Here is a 14,911-nt window from a genome sequence, read left to right on the forward strand (position 1 = left end):
TTTCTCTCTTGGAGCCTCAGTTTCCTCCCCAGTTACTGGGGCTCATAATCATTAGCTCCTCTGTCTGTGGCGAGGATGCTGGGACATGACCCTTCTGTGCTGGAGGCGTGATCCTCTGCCAGAGTAGGCACTCGCTAGGAGTTGGGGAAACTGAATTGAATTGGGTTCGGCCATAGTGCACAGCCTTGTTCCAGGCCAAGAGAGAAAGTGTGTGTGTGCAAGAGAGGCTTGCAAAAAACAAGGCCTATCTCTCTGCACGTTTCTCCTCTGGGAAGGAAGGGGCCCGCACGGTGACAATAGACCAGGGGCGCTGACTCAGACAGCCAGTTCCTGCTCATTTCCCCTCACTGTAGGACAGCAGCCGAGCGGGAGGTCAGCCCTCTGTGTGGCTCTGATTCGGGCTTTTGGCCGAGAACCTTTCCTAGAGAAAGACAAGACCAACTCACAGACAGGTCTCGCTGTGACGGGACGGACTGGACCACTGTGGCTGTGGGCAGGCAAGTGGGGGCAGCGGGGAGTGGAAAAGGAGAGAGAGGAAACTCTTTGAATCCTGCTTCGCTTTCCCTGGGCTGGGCAGCCTGGGAACAACTTTACGGGCAACAGAGCATGTGACCGATAGGGCCAAACTGACCCAGCCAGGGTGCTGGGAAACGGGGTTCAGGAAGAGTCCCTGGGTGTCCGCTGAGGAGCCTGGGGACGGGGTTCAGAACAGTGTGGAGCCCCTCGGCTCCCTGCCCTCAGTGTGGGCTCACCACACGCTTCTCCCTTGCATGAGGAGTTGCTGGATGTGGAGTCTTGGTCGTCCATACCGCTAGGATGGAGAGAGCCGAGGCTATCACCCTCTTCTGGAGCCGGGGAGGTGAGTCGGAGGAGGAGCAGGGTCGCATGCTCAGCAGAGGGGGCGTGGGGAGGAATCGGGGCTCGCTGAGGGGGAGGGTCGTGCACTCAGAGCTGTCCTGAGGCAGCCTGGGCCTCTCGGGGGGAAGATGGGTTCCTTTAGTGCTAGAGGCATGCGAGGAGGGGCAGGTAACCGCTTGGCAGAGGGGCTATAAAAGGAATTCAAATTTGGGTGGCTCTGGAGGAGGAGAGGGTGGATGTGATCACATCCCAACCCTGATAATCTGGGATTCTAGAGGGATAAGAAAAGTGACTGAAGAATTATAAGTGTATGTGTCAGAAATACTATCTCTCATTTTCTATAAATCGACTTAACATGCTCTCTGAAGCCTTGACCCTTGCATTGTGGAAAATGCCTTTTCAGTCAATCTCGGGGCTTTACCCACCTCCTGGAGTCCTGCTAAAATGCTGGGTTTTTTGCACTACCAAAGGATGCGGATGGGAGGGGGCAGGAAAGAGGTGCCTATCACTGGTCATCTGTCAACACAGGTTACTGCCAAGGGGCCAAGTGCTTTCTAAGCGTAGTTCAAGCCAGACCTCCTGGCAGTAGGGTGGAATCAAGTTCAGGGTCCTGAGCCACACCAGCGGACCCCTCTTTGGTTTGTGTGAAGAAGATGTTGCCTGCCCTTGACAATGTACTGGAAGCTCTAGTTACGGCCGCAGAGGTAGCTGGCAGGAACAAGGGCTGGTCTTCTGTGGTAGGCTCAAAAGGAGTTTATGAGCTAAAGGAGTTTGAAAAGCAGAGTGATGGCACTGAGAACTGAATACTGTGAGGACTACGTGCTGTTTGGCATGGAGAAGAAGCAGAGGAAAGTGGTCTTTGGTCTTCAGGTCTTTGAGGGTCTGTCACAGGGTGAAGGGAATAGATGGGGGCTGAGGGGGGCTCAGGAGACAGAGTTGTGTGACCTGTGGACAAGGAGGAACTCTCTAGCAGACTCTCCATGGGCTGCCTTACAAAGGAGTAAGGAGTCTGGGTGTCTTTGGGAAGTAACAGAGCGAGCCCTAGAGAAGACAAGGGCAAGTGAGAGCTGGTCTTCTTCTTCCAAGGAGGGAGGGGTGGAGGGAGGAAAGCACCGGGGGCACCTGGCCTGCAGGGCCGGCCCCATCCTGCACTGGGTTCTCTCCTCCCATTCCTCTGGTCCAGCACTCCCATCTCCCTCCCTGCTGCTGGGCTCCCTGCTTCCACTCTTGCCCCTCTCCAACCCATTCTCCACTCAGCAACCAGAGTGAGACCTTATAAAACAGCCCCGGCTGCTAAAAATCTTCCAGTGGCCGCCCACCGCCCACTGGTGCAAGTCCAGATTTATTTCTCTTCTCTATTGCCTCCTTTCTACTCTCTAAAAACAGAGCAGAGATAAGATCGTTTCTCACTCTAACGCAACTCTGACATTTCATAAATCTATGTCCTAGACAGCTGGAAAGGGCTATATTTAACCTTCCGCCTTGTAGTTTATAATGGAGGGACTTGCTTAAGGCACTGCCTTCTAACGCCGCCACAGGAGCCTAGAGCCTTTTCTTTGTTCTCTGCGAAGCCACAGCCAGCCTTTCCCTCCAGCGGGTGCAGGCCACTTGCCCCAGAGCACCCACCATCCCCTCTGTCTTTCGGTGAGAGAGGTCCCCGTCCCAACCCCTGCAGTGTGCCCCCTCAGCTTTCTTATCTGCAAATACCTGAAAGACTGCTTATGAACCCCATAGCCCAATAAGTGGGACAGCAGGTGAGCACAAGAATAGATCAGAGGACAGCTGCAAGGGGTGGGCTGGGCTAAGGGAGGGAGCCAGGAGAGAAGAAAATGTCTTGTCAGGGGTCTGGTTGTGGCCATAGAAGGGGGAAAGGGAGTAATGCTGAGTAATGTGCTGGACCCTGTATATGATACTTTGCATACACTGCCTTGTGCGATCCTCACAGCATTTCTAGGAGGTAGGTGCTAATAGTACCCACATCATCTCCAGAGAGTGGATGGGCTCAGAGCAGTTCAGTGACTTTACCCAAAGTCAGACATAGCTAGAAAGTGACAGAACCGAGATTGAGCCCAGGCCTGTCAAACTCCAAAGCCCGATGGTGAACAGTATGGAGGTTCCTTAAAAAACTAAAAATAGAATTACCATATGACCCAGCAATCCCACTACTGGGCATATACCCAGAGAAAACCATAATTAAAAAAGACACATGCACCCCAATGTTCATTGTGGCACTATTTACAATGGCCAGGGCATGGAAGCAACCTAAATGCCCATTGACAGACGAATGGATAAAGAAGATGTGGTACATATATACAATGCAATATTACGCAGCCATAAAAAGGAACGAAATTGGGTCATTTGTAGAGACGTGGATGGATCTAGAGGCTGTCATACAGAGTGAAGTAAGTCAGAAAGAGAAGAACAAATATCATATATTAACGCATATATGTGGAACCTAGGAAAATGGTACAGACGAACCAGTTTGCAGGGCAGAAATAGAGACGCAGATGTAGAGAACAAACATATGGACACCAAGGGGGGAAAGTGGCAGGGGGCTGGTGGTGGGATGAATTGGGAGATTTGGATTGACATATATACACTAATATGCATAAAATAGGTAACTAATAAGAACCTGCTGTATACAAAAATAAATAAAATAAAATAAAATTCAAAAAAAAGAAAGCCTGGTGGCTTTGCCCAGTCCCGGGACACCTCTGGCTGTGTCGGTACTGCCCTTTGGGGCAGTTCTCCCTCATTTCTTTGGGTATCTTTTGCAAATGCTTGAGCCCCTTGCAGGCTGTGTCCACACTGCCCACTATGCAGGCCCCAGGCCCACCTCAACCTCTGCCCCTAGCTGTGGAGCCCAGCCCAGGAGGTCTTTTGATGGTGCCCCCGTGCTCTCAGGCCTGATGGGCTGACTTCCCCCTGTCTCTGCTTCCACATTCTGTTCTCTTCTGCCTCACAGATAGCAGCTACTAGGACCAGGATCTCAAACCATAGGCTATACGATTCTTTCTTCCATGTCTGCCCACTAGACCACTAACACTAACACCCTCCGTGGCCTTAGACAAATTGTGTCTCTCCTCTGGTCCCAGTTTCCCCACCTGTAAAGTGGGAAGATAGGGTGCTCTGTTAAGGCCCTCACAGTTCTAAGAACCTGGGATGCCCAGGGTCCTGCCCCTCTCCCAGCCCCACCCTTTCTGCTTTCTCTCGCACAATATGGAGAATGATGGTCGCCACAGGCACTCGTTTGGAAACCTTCACTAAGCCAATGAAAGGGCAGCTACACCAGAATGACTGCCCCAGAGCCAATGGACAAAGCGATCAAGTGGTAATAACAACCACATTTGTAGGGCACTTTATTGTCTACCAACTGTTCTCATAGCCAGCCGAGCGCTAGGGAGGGGGACGCCAAGGTGATCTTAATGGTACACGGTGCATCTTTAAAAAACATTAAATTACATGGTGAGAAAATGATTCTCGCTTCATTCTCTTTCCAGCTTTCTGATTACATCAAGGAGAAAGTCTCAGTGTGATCCTATTCTTCACCCTGTGTAATGCTTGCTAATCTTCTTTCGGAACAGAGCTAGAGCAGGCCTCAGGCTCAAAGACAAAGACAGGCAATGATATCTACATAGAATTTAATTACTCTGTTCTGTTCCCATTGTATTTATTTTTACAGTTACTTTCTATTTCTGGCAAAAGATCCTCTGTTTTGTTTTGGTTCTTGGGTGCCATATAAAATTTTTTTAATATATATTTCTTTAAGTAAAAAAAAAAATTCATGGCGAGAAAAAGATGAAGTGAATAGTAAATAGAACCAGCAGTGCGCAGATATGGCAAAACTTGTCAAAGTGGTTCCTAAATGGCTGAAGCTTAGGCAACACTGGAAGGTGGCATTCGTTCAGCACCAGGTTCCTCAGTGTGACCCGTAGCGCCCTGCACAGTCTACACCCACTAGTGTCCCAGAATTTGTTGTTCCTTACTCCTCTCCCTCCCATACCCCACACCCTTTCACGCCTGCCAGCCTTTGCACATGCTGTACCCTGTGTCTGGAGTGCCTCTCCCACATCCCTTGTCCACCCATCAAACCCTAACTCAGCCTTCAAAACTCAGTTTAAATGGTACCTCCTCTAGGGAGCTTTTCTTCAGCTAAGCACTAGGTTCATTTATTTCTCTATCATAGTCTCTCCCATGGCTATAATTATGTGCTTCCAGGCTGATATCTTCCACCCTATTGGTTCCAAATGCATTTTATAAGAAAGAGAGAGAGAGAGAAAGGAATAAAAATGTAACTGTGAGTAAGGCCTGGGCACAGTGATTGGGCCTTGGGGACTGTTACACCTCCTGGGATCACTTGGAATTGAGACTTCCCAGGTGCTGAGCCAGAGCCTACACAGGCCACAAAGCTGGCCCAGGAGCTGCCTCTGGGGGACGGATGCAGGCTGCATGTAAGAAGTTTACTGGGTGCCTTTGGGATCAACACCTGGGATCTAAGAGAAGGAAGCAGGATTGGTTCGAGGGAGAAGGTTGGGCTGGGACAGCTCATAACAGCCTCAGCTGACCCTGTGAGGAGCTCTGGAACTGGGTTGGCCCTTCAGAGTTGTTCTGAGTTAGGGTGAGGGGCCCAGGCATTGACACCAGCCCATATGGACCAGTTATTAGATGCAGGCTGGTCCCAGGGAAGGAGCACGGTCTTGGGCGATGCAGCACTGGTCTGAGGAGGCGGCTGGGCAATCCTCGAAGAGGACTGTCAGCCAACAGTGCTCAGTCCTGGGGGAGTCTCTGGGGGGACATCGCTGTGTCCATGAAAAGAGCTTTGTCTTGCCCCCTGGGACTTCAGTGCTGGGAGGGCAGGGAGAATAGAGCAGTGGTTTGAAGGGCAGAATGTAGCTGTCAAGAGTTGGTGGCTGGAAGAGCCTAGTAAATGTTTGTTAAAAAATGAATGGCTGAGTATGAGGTTCAAGGCAACGTCCTTAGAGGCAAGGAGGATACAGAGGCAAACAAGTCACAGGGAACTTCTGGTATAATTGGGGTGACAGATATGGAAAAAGAACTATTCCAGAACAATGTGTGTAGGGGCTACAATGTGTCCTACAGACCACGCTGCCACAGCATCTCGTTATTGCTTCTCTTGGAAGCCTTATCTTACCACCCTTCTGACAACCCTCTAAGGCATGAATTCTTGTCTTCACTCTTCACATGTGAAAATTGAGATCCAGGGATTTTCTCTAGAACTCACTGCCACTTAGATCCCCCAAGCGGGTGAGCCTAAACACCCAGCCCCTCTCCAAGCCACGTGCAGTCCTTTGCAAACTGCTTATTACGTATGTTCCATCTTGTCACAGCCCTGTGAGGTAGTAAAATAAGGGTGTCAGAGGAAAGTAGACTTTTACCTTTATTTTCTTAACTTGCCTGGTATGCTTTCAGATATAGATATATTCTGATCATATTTATAACAGTGACATTCTTTTTTATTCTGGTTTTCTTTTTCCTACACATTCTTGACCACCTGTGAAATTCTTCCATTACACTCATCTGTTCTTCCATATCTTGTCTCAAAAGTGAGAAAATTGTGATCAAAATCCAATTCGTTCCTTTTGAGCTGTGAGGGGGAAAAATATGTGATTTTTCTTTTATTTCAGCCTTACTCAAAAAGGCAAAACTTTCTTGGCTTGAAACATTAAAAATGTATGAAAGCAAGAATACCTCTGATTCTATGTGTGATTAATACTCTAGGAGAGATGTTCTATGGGGGAGATTGTATAGTTTGAATAAAAGACCGCTCAGGAGCAACTGAAAATCCCCATTGAGAAGCTGTGTCTTGGGCAGGGTTGCTGTTCCTTGCTCCCCGACCCACCCAAGTCTGTGCCCTCTCCCTACCTTTGTGCCCACCCTCCTCCTCAAACTGCAGGCTGAGTTTCTTTCTTCTCTTCATTCCCTACCTTAAAGACTTTCTGTCAAATGATGATGAGGGCAAAGTTTGAAGCTGCCCCCAAAGAATACTAGAATCTCTCCCAGTGGATTCATTTCTGTGGCCTCTCTGATCCCAGAGCTCACCTAAAGCAAAACTTTTCTCTAGAGTTTTCCTAGCCGAAGCTGTCACACTGTAGAGAACCAACAGTTGCTCTATGTTCCGAAGGAGAAAAGTCTCCGTACGTTCCCAGTGAAAATAAAGATGTACACGCTCTGTGTCCATGCCTAGCCCTGCGTGATTTCATTTGCCATCACTGTTACGGGATCATAATTAAAGTTTCCCCTCTTGGGGCTTCCCTGGTGGCGCAGTGGTTGGGAGTCCGCCTGCTGATGCAGGGGACACGGGTTCGTGCCCTGGTCCGAGAGGATCCCACATGCCCCGGAGCGGCTGGGCCCGTGAGCCATGGCCGCTGAGCCTGCGCGTCCGGAGCCTGTGCTCCGTGACGGGAGAGGCCACAACAGTGAGAGGCCCGCGTACCGCAAAAAAAAAAAAAAAAAGTTTCCCCTCTTGTTATAACTACCAAAACACCATGCTGGCCTCATGGCAAGGGAGCCCTCATTTCTACTCATTTCCTTGACTTCCTTGTAGGGAGCTTGCAATAGGCAATAGGGGCTGAAGTGGGGTGCAGGAGTCAATTTTACGCTTTAAAGATTAGCAAGGTAGATAAATTGCCCTTATCAAAGTGTAACTTTCGAAGAACTAAAAACATGACTCTCATTGAAATATATAGTGATCACATATCAAAAATGTATTGAACTTGTTGATGAAGGAACCAACATTGTGGTAAAGCTGTTTTTAAAAAAGATATGAGAGTTTGGCAGTTCCTCAAAGTTAAATATAGAAGTACCATATGAACCAGCAATTCCACTTCTAGGTATATGACCAAAAGAATTGAAAATAGGGACTTGAACAGATACTTGTATGTTAATGTTCATAGCAGCATTATTCACAATAGCCAAAATGTCCATTATTCACAACCCAAATGTCCATCAATGGATGAATGAATAAATAAAATATGGTATATCCATACATTGGAATATTATCCATCCATAAAAGGGAGTGAAGTTCTAATCCATACCACAGTATGGATGAACCTTGAAGACATTACGCTACGTGAAAGAAGCCAAACACAAAAGAAATATTGTATGATTCCATTTATATGAAATATCTAGAATAGGCAAATTCATAGGGACAGAAAGTAGGCTGGAAGTTACCAGGGGTTGGGAAGAGGGGGGAAGGGAAATTACTGCTCAACGTTTCTGTTTGGGGTGATGAAAAATTTTGGAAATGGATAGTGGTGATGGTTGTACAACATCGTGAATATAATTAGTGCCACTGAACTATATACTTAAAATGATTTAAATGGCAAATTTCGTGTTATATATATTTTACCACATTAAAAAAAATAGTAAAAAAAAATGTATGAGAGACCAAAAGATTTGAGGGACTTCAAAAGAAGGCTGGAATAAGATCAAAAAGCTGGATACAAAACTGGTTAGTTATACAGGATAATAAAACTTTAACTCTTGGGGCTATCTTTCCTACTAGACAGAAATAATTTTCATTTCTACCAGGCAAAAATCATTTGCAACTTATCAATCTTTTACAAGCTAGCGTTTAACTTTACAGAGTGGGCCTTAATTAATAGTGAATAGTCAAACAACAAGGATTTACTGTACAGGACAGGGAATTATATTCAATACCTTGTAATAACCTATAATGGAAAAGAATGGGGAAGAAAGACTATAGATAGATAGATAGATACAGATATATATGTATAACCAAATCACTTTGCCGTACACCTGAAACTAACACAACATTGTAAACCAACTATACTTCAACTAAAAAATTTTTTTAAATAGTGAATAGTCAAACAACCACATAGATGATACTCTCCTATGTTCTTGAAAGGGCACTCAGTAATATTTTTTGCCCTGTGTCAAGCTGCAGATAATTTTTCTTAACACCTCAAATAATACATGACAAATCACAACTCCCATATGGGTCTCCATGAAAGAAACAACTTTAGCTTCAAGGCCTGACTCTCATGGCATTAACATCTTGGTGGCATATTCTGAGGGGCACCCAGCAAGTGCAGACCTGGGCCACTTGTCAGGCTCACTTCAGTCCATACTAAATCCAGTATGAATCCACCAGACTGGTCTTTCAAAACACCGCTTTCACTGTTCCTCCCACACACAGAACTGAAATGACTCCTGATCTAGCCCACACTTCCCAGACTGGTTAGCAGAAGCCTCTGGAATCTAGCCTGGCTTAAAATTTGAAAAAGAGCTTTCAAGTCTCAGTGCCCTCAGTCCCAGCCAGGTTGGCTTCTCCCAACTCCCTGCTGAGTTTCTGAGCTTCACTCAGGCAGAGCTCCCACTTTATGTCCCTGGCCCATCTCTTATCCTAATGGGCTATGGCAGTTTCCCAAATTTCAACCATCCATGTACCTCTGTCACAAATTTTGTTTGCTATCTGCACTATTTTCTAATTTTTTAAAAATTGACTCTCTTTTAAAAGATTTTACTTGCCCAAAGCTGCAGGTTTGCTAGGCTATGTAAAGAAAAAAGTTCATCGGTGTACCACCTCAAATCACATTTATTTCATACTTGGTTGTATTCTAATTGTTCAGCATGTTTGGCCTCAGTGGAAGATGGTAAGCTCCTTGAGGACAGGTACTATGGTTCTGGTGTCCCTCAGCATGCAGCACTGGCCTAAGCCCTCAGCAGGTCCCCACCACATGCCCTTTGGTTGACTGTCAGTCTCCTTTGGTAAGCTTCTCATAAGAACACTGCTGGCTTTCCCTCTGTCCCTTTAGTGTGCACAGAAACATTGAAAATGTACCTCCAGGGACTTATACTCTGGCTGGGAAAACAAAAGCAGGTGTTCTTGGTGAGTCCAGCAGACCTAGCTCCCTCTTGGCCACTTTCTATGTATGTTACCTTGAAGAAGAAGCCTCCCTGCCCCTCAGTTTCCTCATCAATAAAATGAGAATAATAATCATAATACCTGCCTTGCCTCCTTCATAGAATGGACGGGAGGCTCCAATGAAGTGATAGTCGTGTAAGTGCTTTGTAAACAAGAACATGATATCCATATTTTAGTTAAATGTTTCCATAAAGCTTCCATAACAATACAAGATGGCCAAATAATGTCACAAGGCAGTTTCCCAAGCTCTAAATGAGTCCCTGTGGTGCTCAGTTACTAATGGACGAAAGGGTTCCAGAAGACTTGCTTGAGATGGGCCATGAAGCATGAGCAGAAGGTCAATAGGGAGTGGGGGTGGGGAAGGGCAGCAGAGCCAGCTGTGGAGCATGAGGGAAGCAAATTGAATAGGGAAGAAAGATGGACACCTGCTTGGGCCTGGTGAGGAGTGAGGAGGCCAATTGAGCTGCACAGAGGAAAGTGCAGGGGCAGTGGAAGAAAAGGGGAGGTGATCCAGACCTGGAGGCCTCCAGTGCCAGACTGAGGTGCTGGACCTTCCTGCTGTGAGGTCACTGGGCAGCTTTGGAACAGAGGAGCATGTGAGGAAACCAAGCTTTAGAATGCAGATTCCTCTAAGATCAGACTTCTTGTTTTCCTCATCATTTATTTACCATTTATATATTTTTATTATGAGATAAAATACAGTCATTATGCCAAAAAAATCACAAGTAAATCAACAAGCATTTAGAGAAAAAAACATAAGTTCCCTTCTAACCTCTCCTCCCCCTTCCCCTAGTCAATCCCAGTCACTTTCAGAGACTACATCTGTTATTTGCATGTCGTGACTCATTCCAGATCTTTTCCTATGAATATGTCCGTGTATGTGTATACATATCTTTTTATATAAGTGAGATTCTCTTATACATCTTGTACAGAGCCTTGATGTTTTTAACCTAATCTGTCTGTGGACATTTTTCTATGGCAGAATCTCTTCTTCTGAATGGCTATATAGCATTCCTTAGTAAGAGTATGCTGCAACTTATTTAACCAACACCCTATTGATAAAGAATTCTTCAATTAATTTTGCTTTTTCTTTCATGTCTTTGAAGTAATATATGCAGTAATATATGCATGTGGCAAAAGAAATTCAACAGTAAAAAGGAGTATTTAGCGAAAAAGTGATTCTCCTGCCTACCCCTAACCTCCGCCCCCACTTTAATAGCTCTCCTCTCAAGAGGCAACCACAGAGACCAAGTTGCTTGTGTGTCCTTCCGGAAGTGATCTATGGGTATACATAGATCACTTCTATGTGTGAGAGTGTGTGTGTGTGTGTGTGTGTGTGTGTGTGTGTGTGTGTGTGTCTGTGTCTGTGTCTGTGGGGGGGGGAAGGAGGGAGGGAGGGGGCAGAGGAAGAGACAACATTCCATATCAGCACATATTTCAGCTACATGATTCTTCTTAATGGCTGCAGAGTATGCCATCGTGTGGCTGAACCACTGTTTAACCTATCTTCTACTGACGGGGTTATTGCTAGTAGTTTGCTATTGCACATAGTACTACAATGTATATCTTTGTTCATGTGTCTTCGTGTGTACTTTGTCTCTAGTGTAAATTCCTAGAAGTGGCATTGTTGGATAAAAGGAATGTGCATTTTACACTTTTGACAGATAATGCCAAACTGTCCTCCAAAGAAGTTGTTCCAGTTGACCCTCCCATTAGCCATGAGAGTCCTGTCCCTCCATACCCTCTCTCCCCATCACAGTGGGTAACAAAATTTTTTCATCTGTGCCAGAGGAAGAGGATGAAAACCTGAAGTGGTGGGGTGGGAGTGTAGTCAGGGAAGGCACAGATGGCCCACTTGTTCCCCATGGGTATGGTTGAGACTCTCATAACAGCCCGATGGTGCATTTAACCCACAAAATTGTGTCCCCAAGACCTTAGGTATCTAGTGGCACCCAGGAATTACCCATGATCCACAAACCCATGTGGTGCAGGTCCTGGACTGCCCAAAGAGACCCTTTTGGTTCTTGCCACCCTCTTCCAGCTTCACACAGAACCTCTTCTGGACCTGCTTATGTGCATCACCAGCCAGGACCAGGAAGCCTGGATGGCATTCTGCTGGAGACCGGGGCCTCCAGCAAAATGTATTTTCACCCACTGTTCCCTAATTCACACACACACCCCAAAAGGACTGAATGTAGAACTCAAGACCCAGGTTCAGAAATGCAAACCCAGGCCTTGGGAAGCACAGCTCATGCGCGGTCTGGGTTCCCAGACACTTCAGGTTAGTTGGTTGCAAGAACAAGGGTGTGTCTTGGTTTCCTGGGTGGCAGGGCGTGACTGTAAGGATTCATGTGTAAGTGAAGGACAGGAAGTCGTCTCCGGCAGCCACTACTCTTCACAACTGATGCCTCAGCAGTGCTTTACAAGAAAGCAAAGTGCCTACCACTTCTCCCACTCAGCTGCTCTCTGCCATTGCTTCTCCTGCTGCTCCCTGTGGTCTTGCTTTACCCACTTCCCGTGGCTTCTGCTTACTGCTGGCTCTGTGGGCATCTCCTGGCTTCTGGGCCTCCCTCACTGCATGTGCTCTTCTGTCTGTATGTCTCACATCACATTACCTAGGGAAGGAGTCTCATCGGGTCAGTTGGTCATTCTGCTTTCTGGAACACCTGTCTGTCTGGGTCCTCACTGCAGAACACTCACAGGCCACTGGGCGCCCTCGGAGCCAGCTGGCAGATGGCTACCCTTGACTCAGGCACAGGTTCCCCAGTTCATTCAGTCATGACCAAAAGAACAGTGCCTGGCAGAGTAGCCACTCAACAAAATATTGATTGAATGAGTAAATAATAATCCAGAATCAAGGAATCACTTCTGTACACTTTGTTCAGAAGGGGCTATGGGTGAGGCAGGCACGCAAAGCATTGTGGGAGCCCTCTCTAAGGCCACACTTAGCAAATGAATTACCTGGATTTCTGATATACTTCTGTCTCCAATGTAAAGGTGCAGCATGTTGTAAGGAGAAGAATTCAGGCTTTGTCACCAGATAGACCTGAGTTCAAATCCTGACTATCACTAACGCTGCAGCTTTGGGCAGGTTCCTTGACCTCTCCCTGTCCTTACCAATAACATGGTTATATATATATATATATATATATATATATATATATATATATATATATATATTATATTATATTATATATATATATATCATAATATATCTATCTTGTTGTGTCATTAGGAAAACTAGTCTAGACAAAGAATGCAGTGCCTGGTACTTAAAGGTGTTCAAGAGGTATTATCTATTGTGATTATTAAAGTCATTTTTAAAAGTTAAACCTTCTGGCTTTATCTATTAAGCTCCCAGTAAATGCGAGTGTGCTTGCAGTTCTAGAGATATGCTTGAATGTCTCAAGTCAAATACCGCCAGGCACCACAAACATTTCCTCTTATTGATGTCCATTACCAAAGGAAAAAGCCTTTTCTGCCTTTTCTTTCTGCTGGCCATTTAGCTTTGAGACTAAGCAAGGCACCTCATCAATTTGCAAATGTTCCTTTCAAACACTTATGAATTCTGTCTCCCTCTGATAGTTCCACAACCTGAGTTCTAATTTATTCCTTGGATGATTTCCCTATTTTTATTGAAATTGATTGCCAGGAAAGGCACCTTCCCTGCAGACATGGGACTCTGGCCAGGTCTCCACATGGCAGAAGTGAGGGTATCTCTATCTAATACACCAGCAGTTACAAGTCACCTCCTGGGTACCTGGCCCTGTGCCGTGAGCAACATTATTCCTTCAGTCCAGGAGTCAAGGCAGTAGGTGAGAAAGGGACTGCTTAACATTGCTTTCTTCCAGAGTCCAGGCATTCTCTAGGGTGGGGGTTCCATAAGTTGTTCATCTGCCCCACTCTGCACTGATGGATGTTGAGAATGTTTCCAGTTTCACACAATGGCTGGTAACGGGCAATGAGTGTTCTTGTACATAAATCTGTGTGTACATGTATGACTACTTCCCTAGTCTAGCTTTATGAAAGTGCAGTTACTGGATCAAATAAAGTATGAATAGTTACTTTGGATAAATATCGGAATATTGCACTTGGGACTTCCCTGGTGGCGCAGTGGTTAAGAATCCACTTGCCAGCTCTATTTACAATCGCCAGGACATGGAAGCAACCTGAGTGTCCATCGACAGATGAATGGATAAAGGAGATGTGGCACATATATACAATGGAATATTACTCAGCCATAAAAAGAAACGAAATTGAGTTATTTGTAGTGAGGTGGATGGACCTAGAGTCTGTCACACAGAGTGAAGTAAGTCAGAAAGAGAAAAACAAATACCGTATGATAACACATATATATGGAATCTAAAAAAAAAATGGTTCTGAAGAACCTAGGGGCAGGACAGGAATAAAGACGCATACATAGAGAATGGACCTGAGGACACGGGGAGGGGAAAGGGTAAGCTGGGACAAAGTGAGAGAGTGGCATGAACATATATACACTACCAAATGTAAAGTAGATAGCTACATAGCACAGGGGGATCAGCTCGGTAATCCCCGAGCACAGGGGGATCAGCTCGGTGCTTTGTGACCACCTAGAGGGGTGGGGTGGGGGTGTGGGAGGGAGGCGCAAGAGGGAAGAGATATAAGGATATATGTATATGTATAGCTGATTCACTTTGTTGTAGAGCAGAGGCTAACACACCATTGTAGAGCAATTATACTCCAATAAAAATGTTAAAAATAAATAAATAATAAAAAAAACAAAATAAAAAAAAGAATCCGCCTGCCAGGGACTTCCCTGGCAGCACAGTGGTTAGGAATCCACCTGCCAGTGCAGGGGACATGGGTTCGATCCCTTGTCCAGGAGGATCCCACATGCTGCGGAGCAACTAAGCCCGCGAGCCACAACTACTGAGCCCGCGAGCCACAACTACTGAGGCTGCATGCTGCAACCACTGAAGCCCGTGTGCCTAGAGCCTGTGCTCTGCAATAAGAGTAGCCCTAACTCACCACACTAGAGAAAGCCCACGCACAGCAACGAAGACCCAACGCAGCCAAAAATTTTTTAAAATAAAAAAAAGAATATTGCCCTCATATAAGGCTTGAAAATTTACACTTGCACCCTTTACCTCAATTATTGCATGC

General features: G+C 46.0%; 1 protein-coding gene across 1 annotated transcript in view; it reads left to right on the plus strand.

Moving 5' to 3' along the window:
• The first annotated feature begins 436 nt into the window (after positions 1-436).
• NHSL2 (NHS like 2) overlaps positions 437-14,911 on the plus strand; it is a 78,536-nt gene continuing 64,061 nt past the window's right edge. The window contains exon 1 of the mRNA XM_079909807.1: positions 437-859. Within this exon, the coding sequence (XP_079765933.1) occupies positions 817-859 (43 nt within the window). The 5' untranslated portion in view covers positions 437-816. The remainder of the gene's footprint in view (positions 860-14,911) is intronic.

The sequence above is a fragment of the Stenella coeruleoalba genome (genome assembly GCF_951394435.1).
Source record: "Stenella coeruleoalba genome assembly, chromosome: X".
Taxonomy (NCBI): Eukaryota; Metazoa; Chordata; class Mammalia; order Artiodactyla; family Delphinidae; genus Stenella; species Stenella coeruleoalba.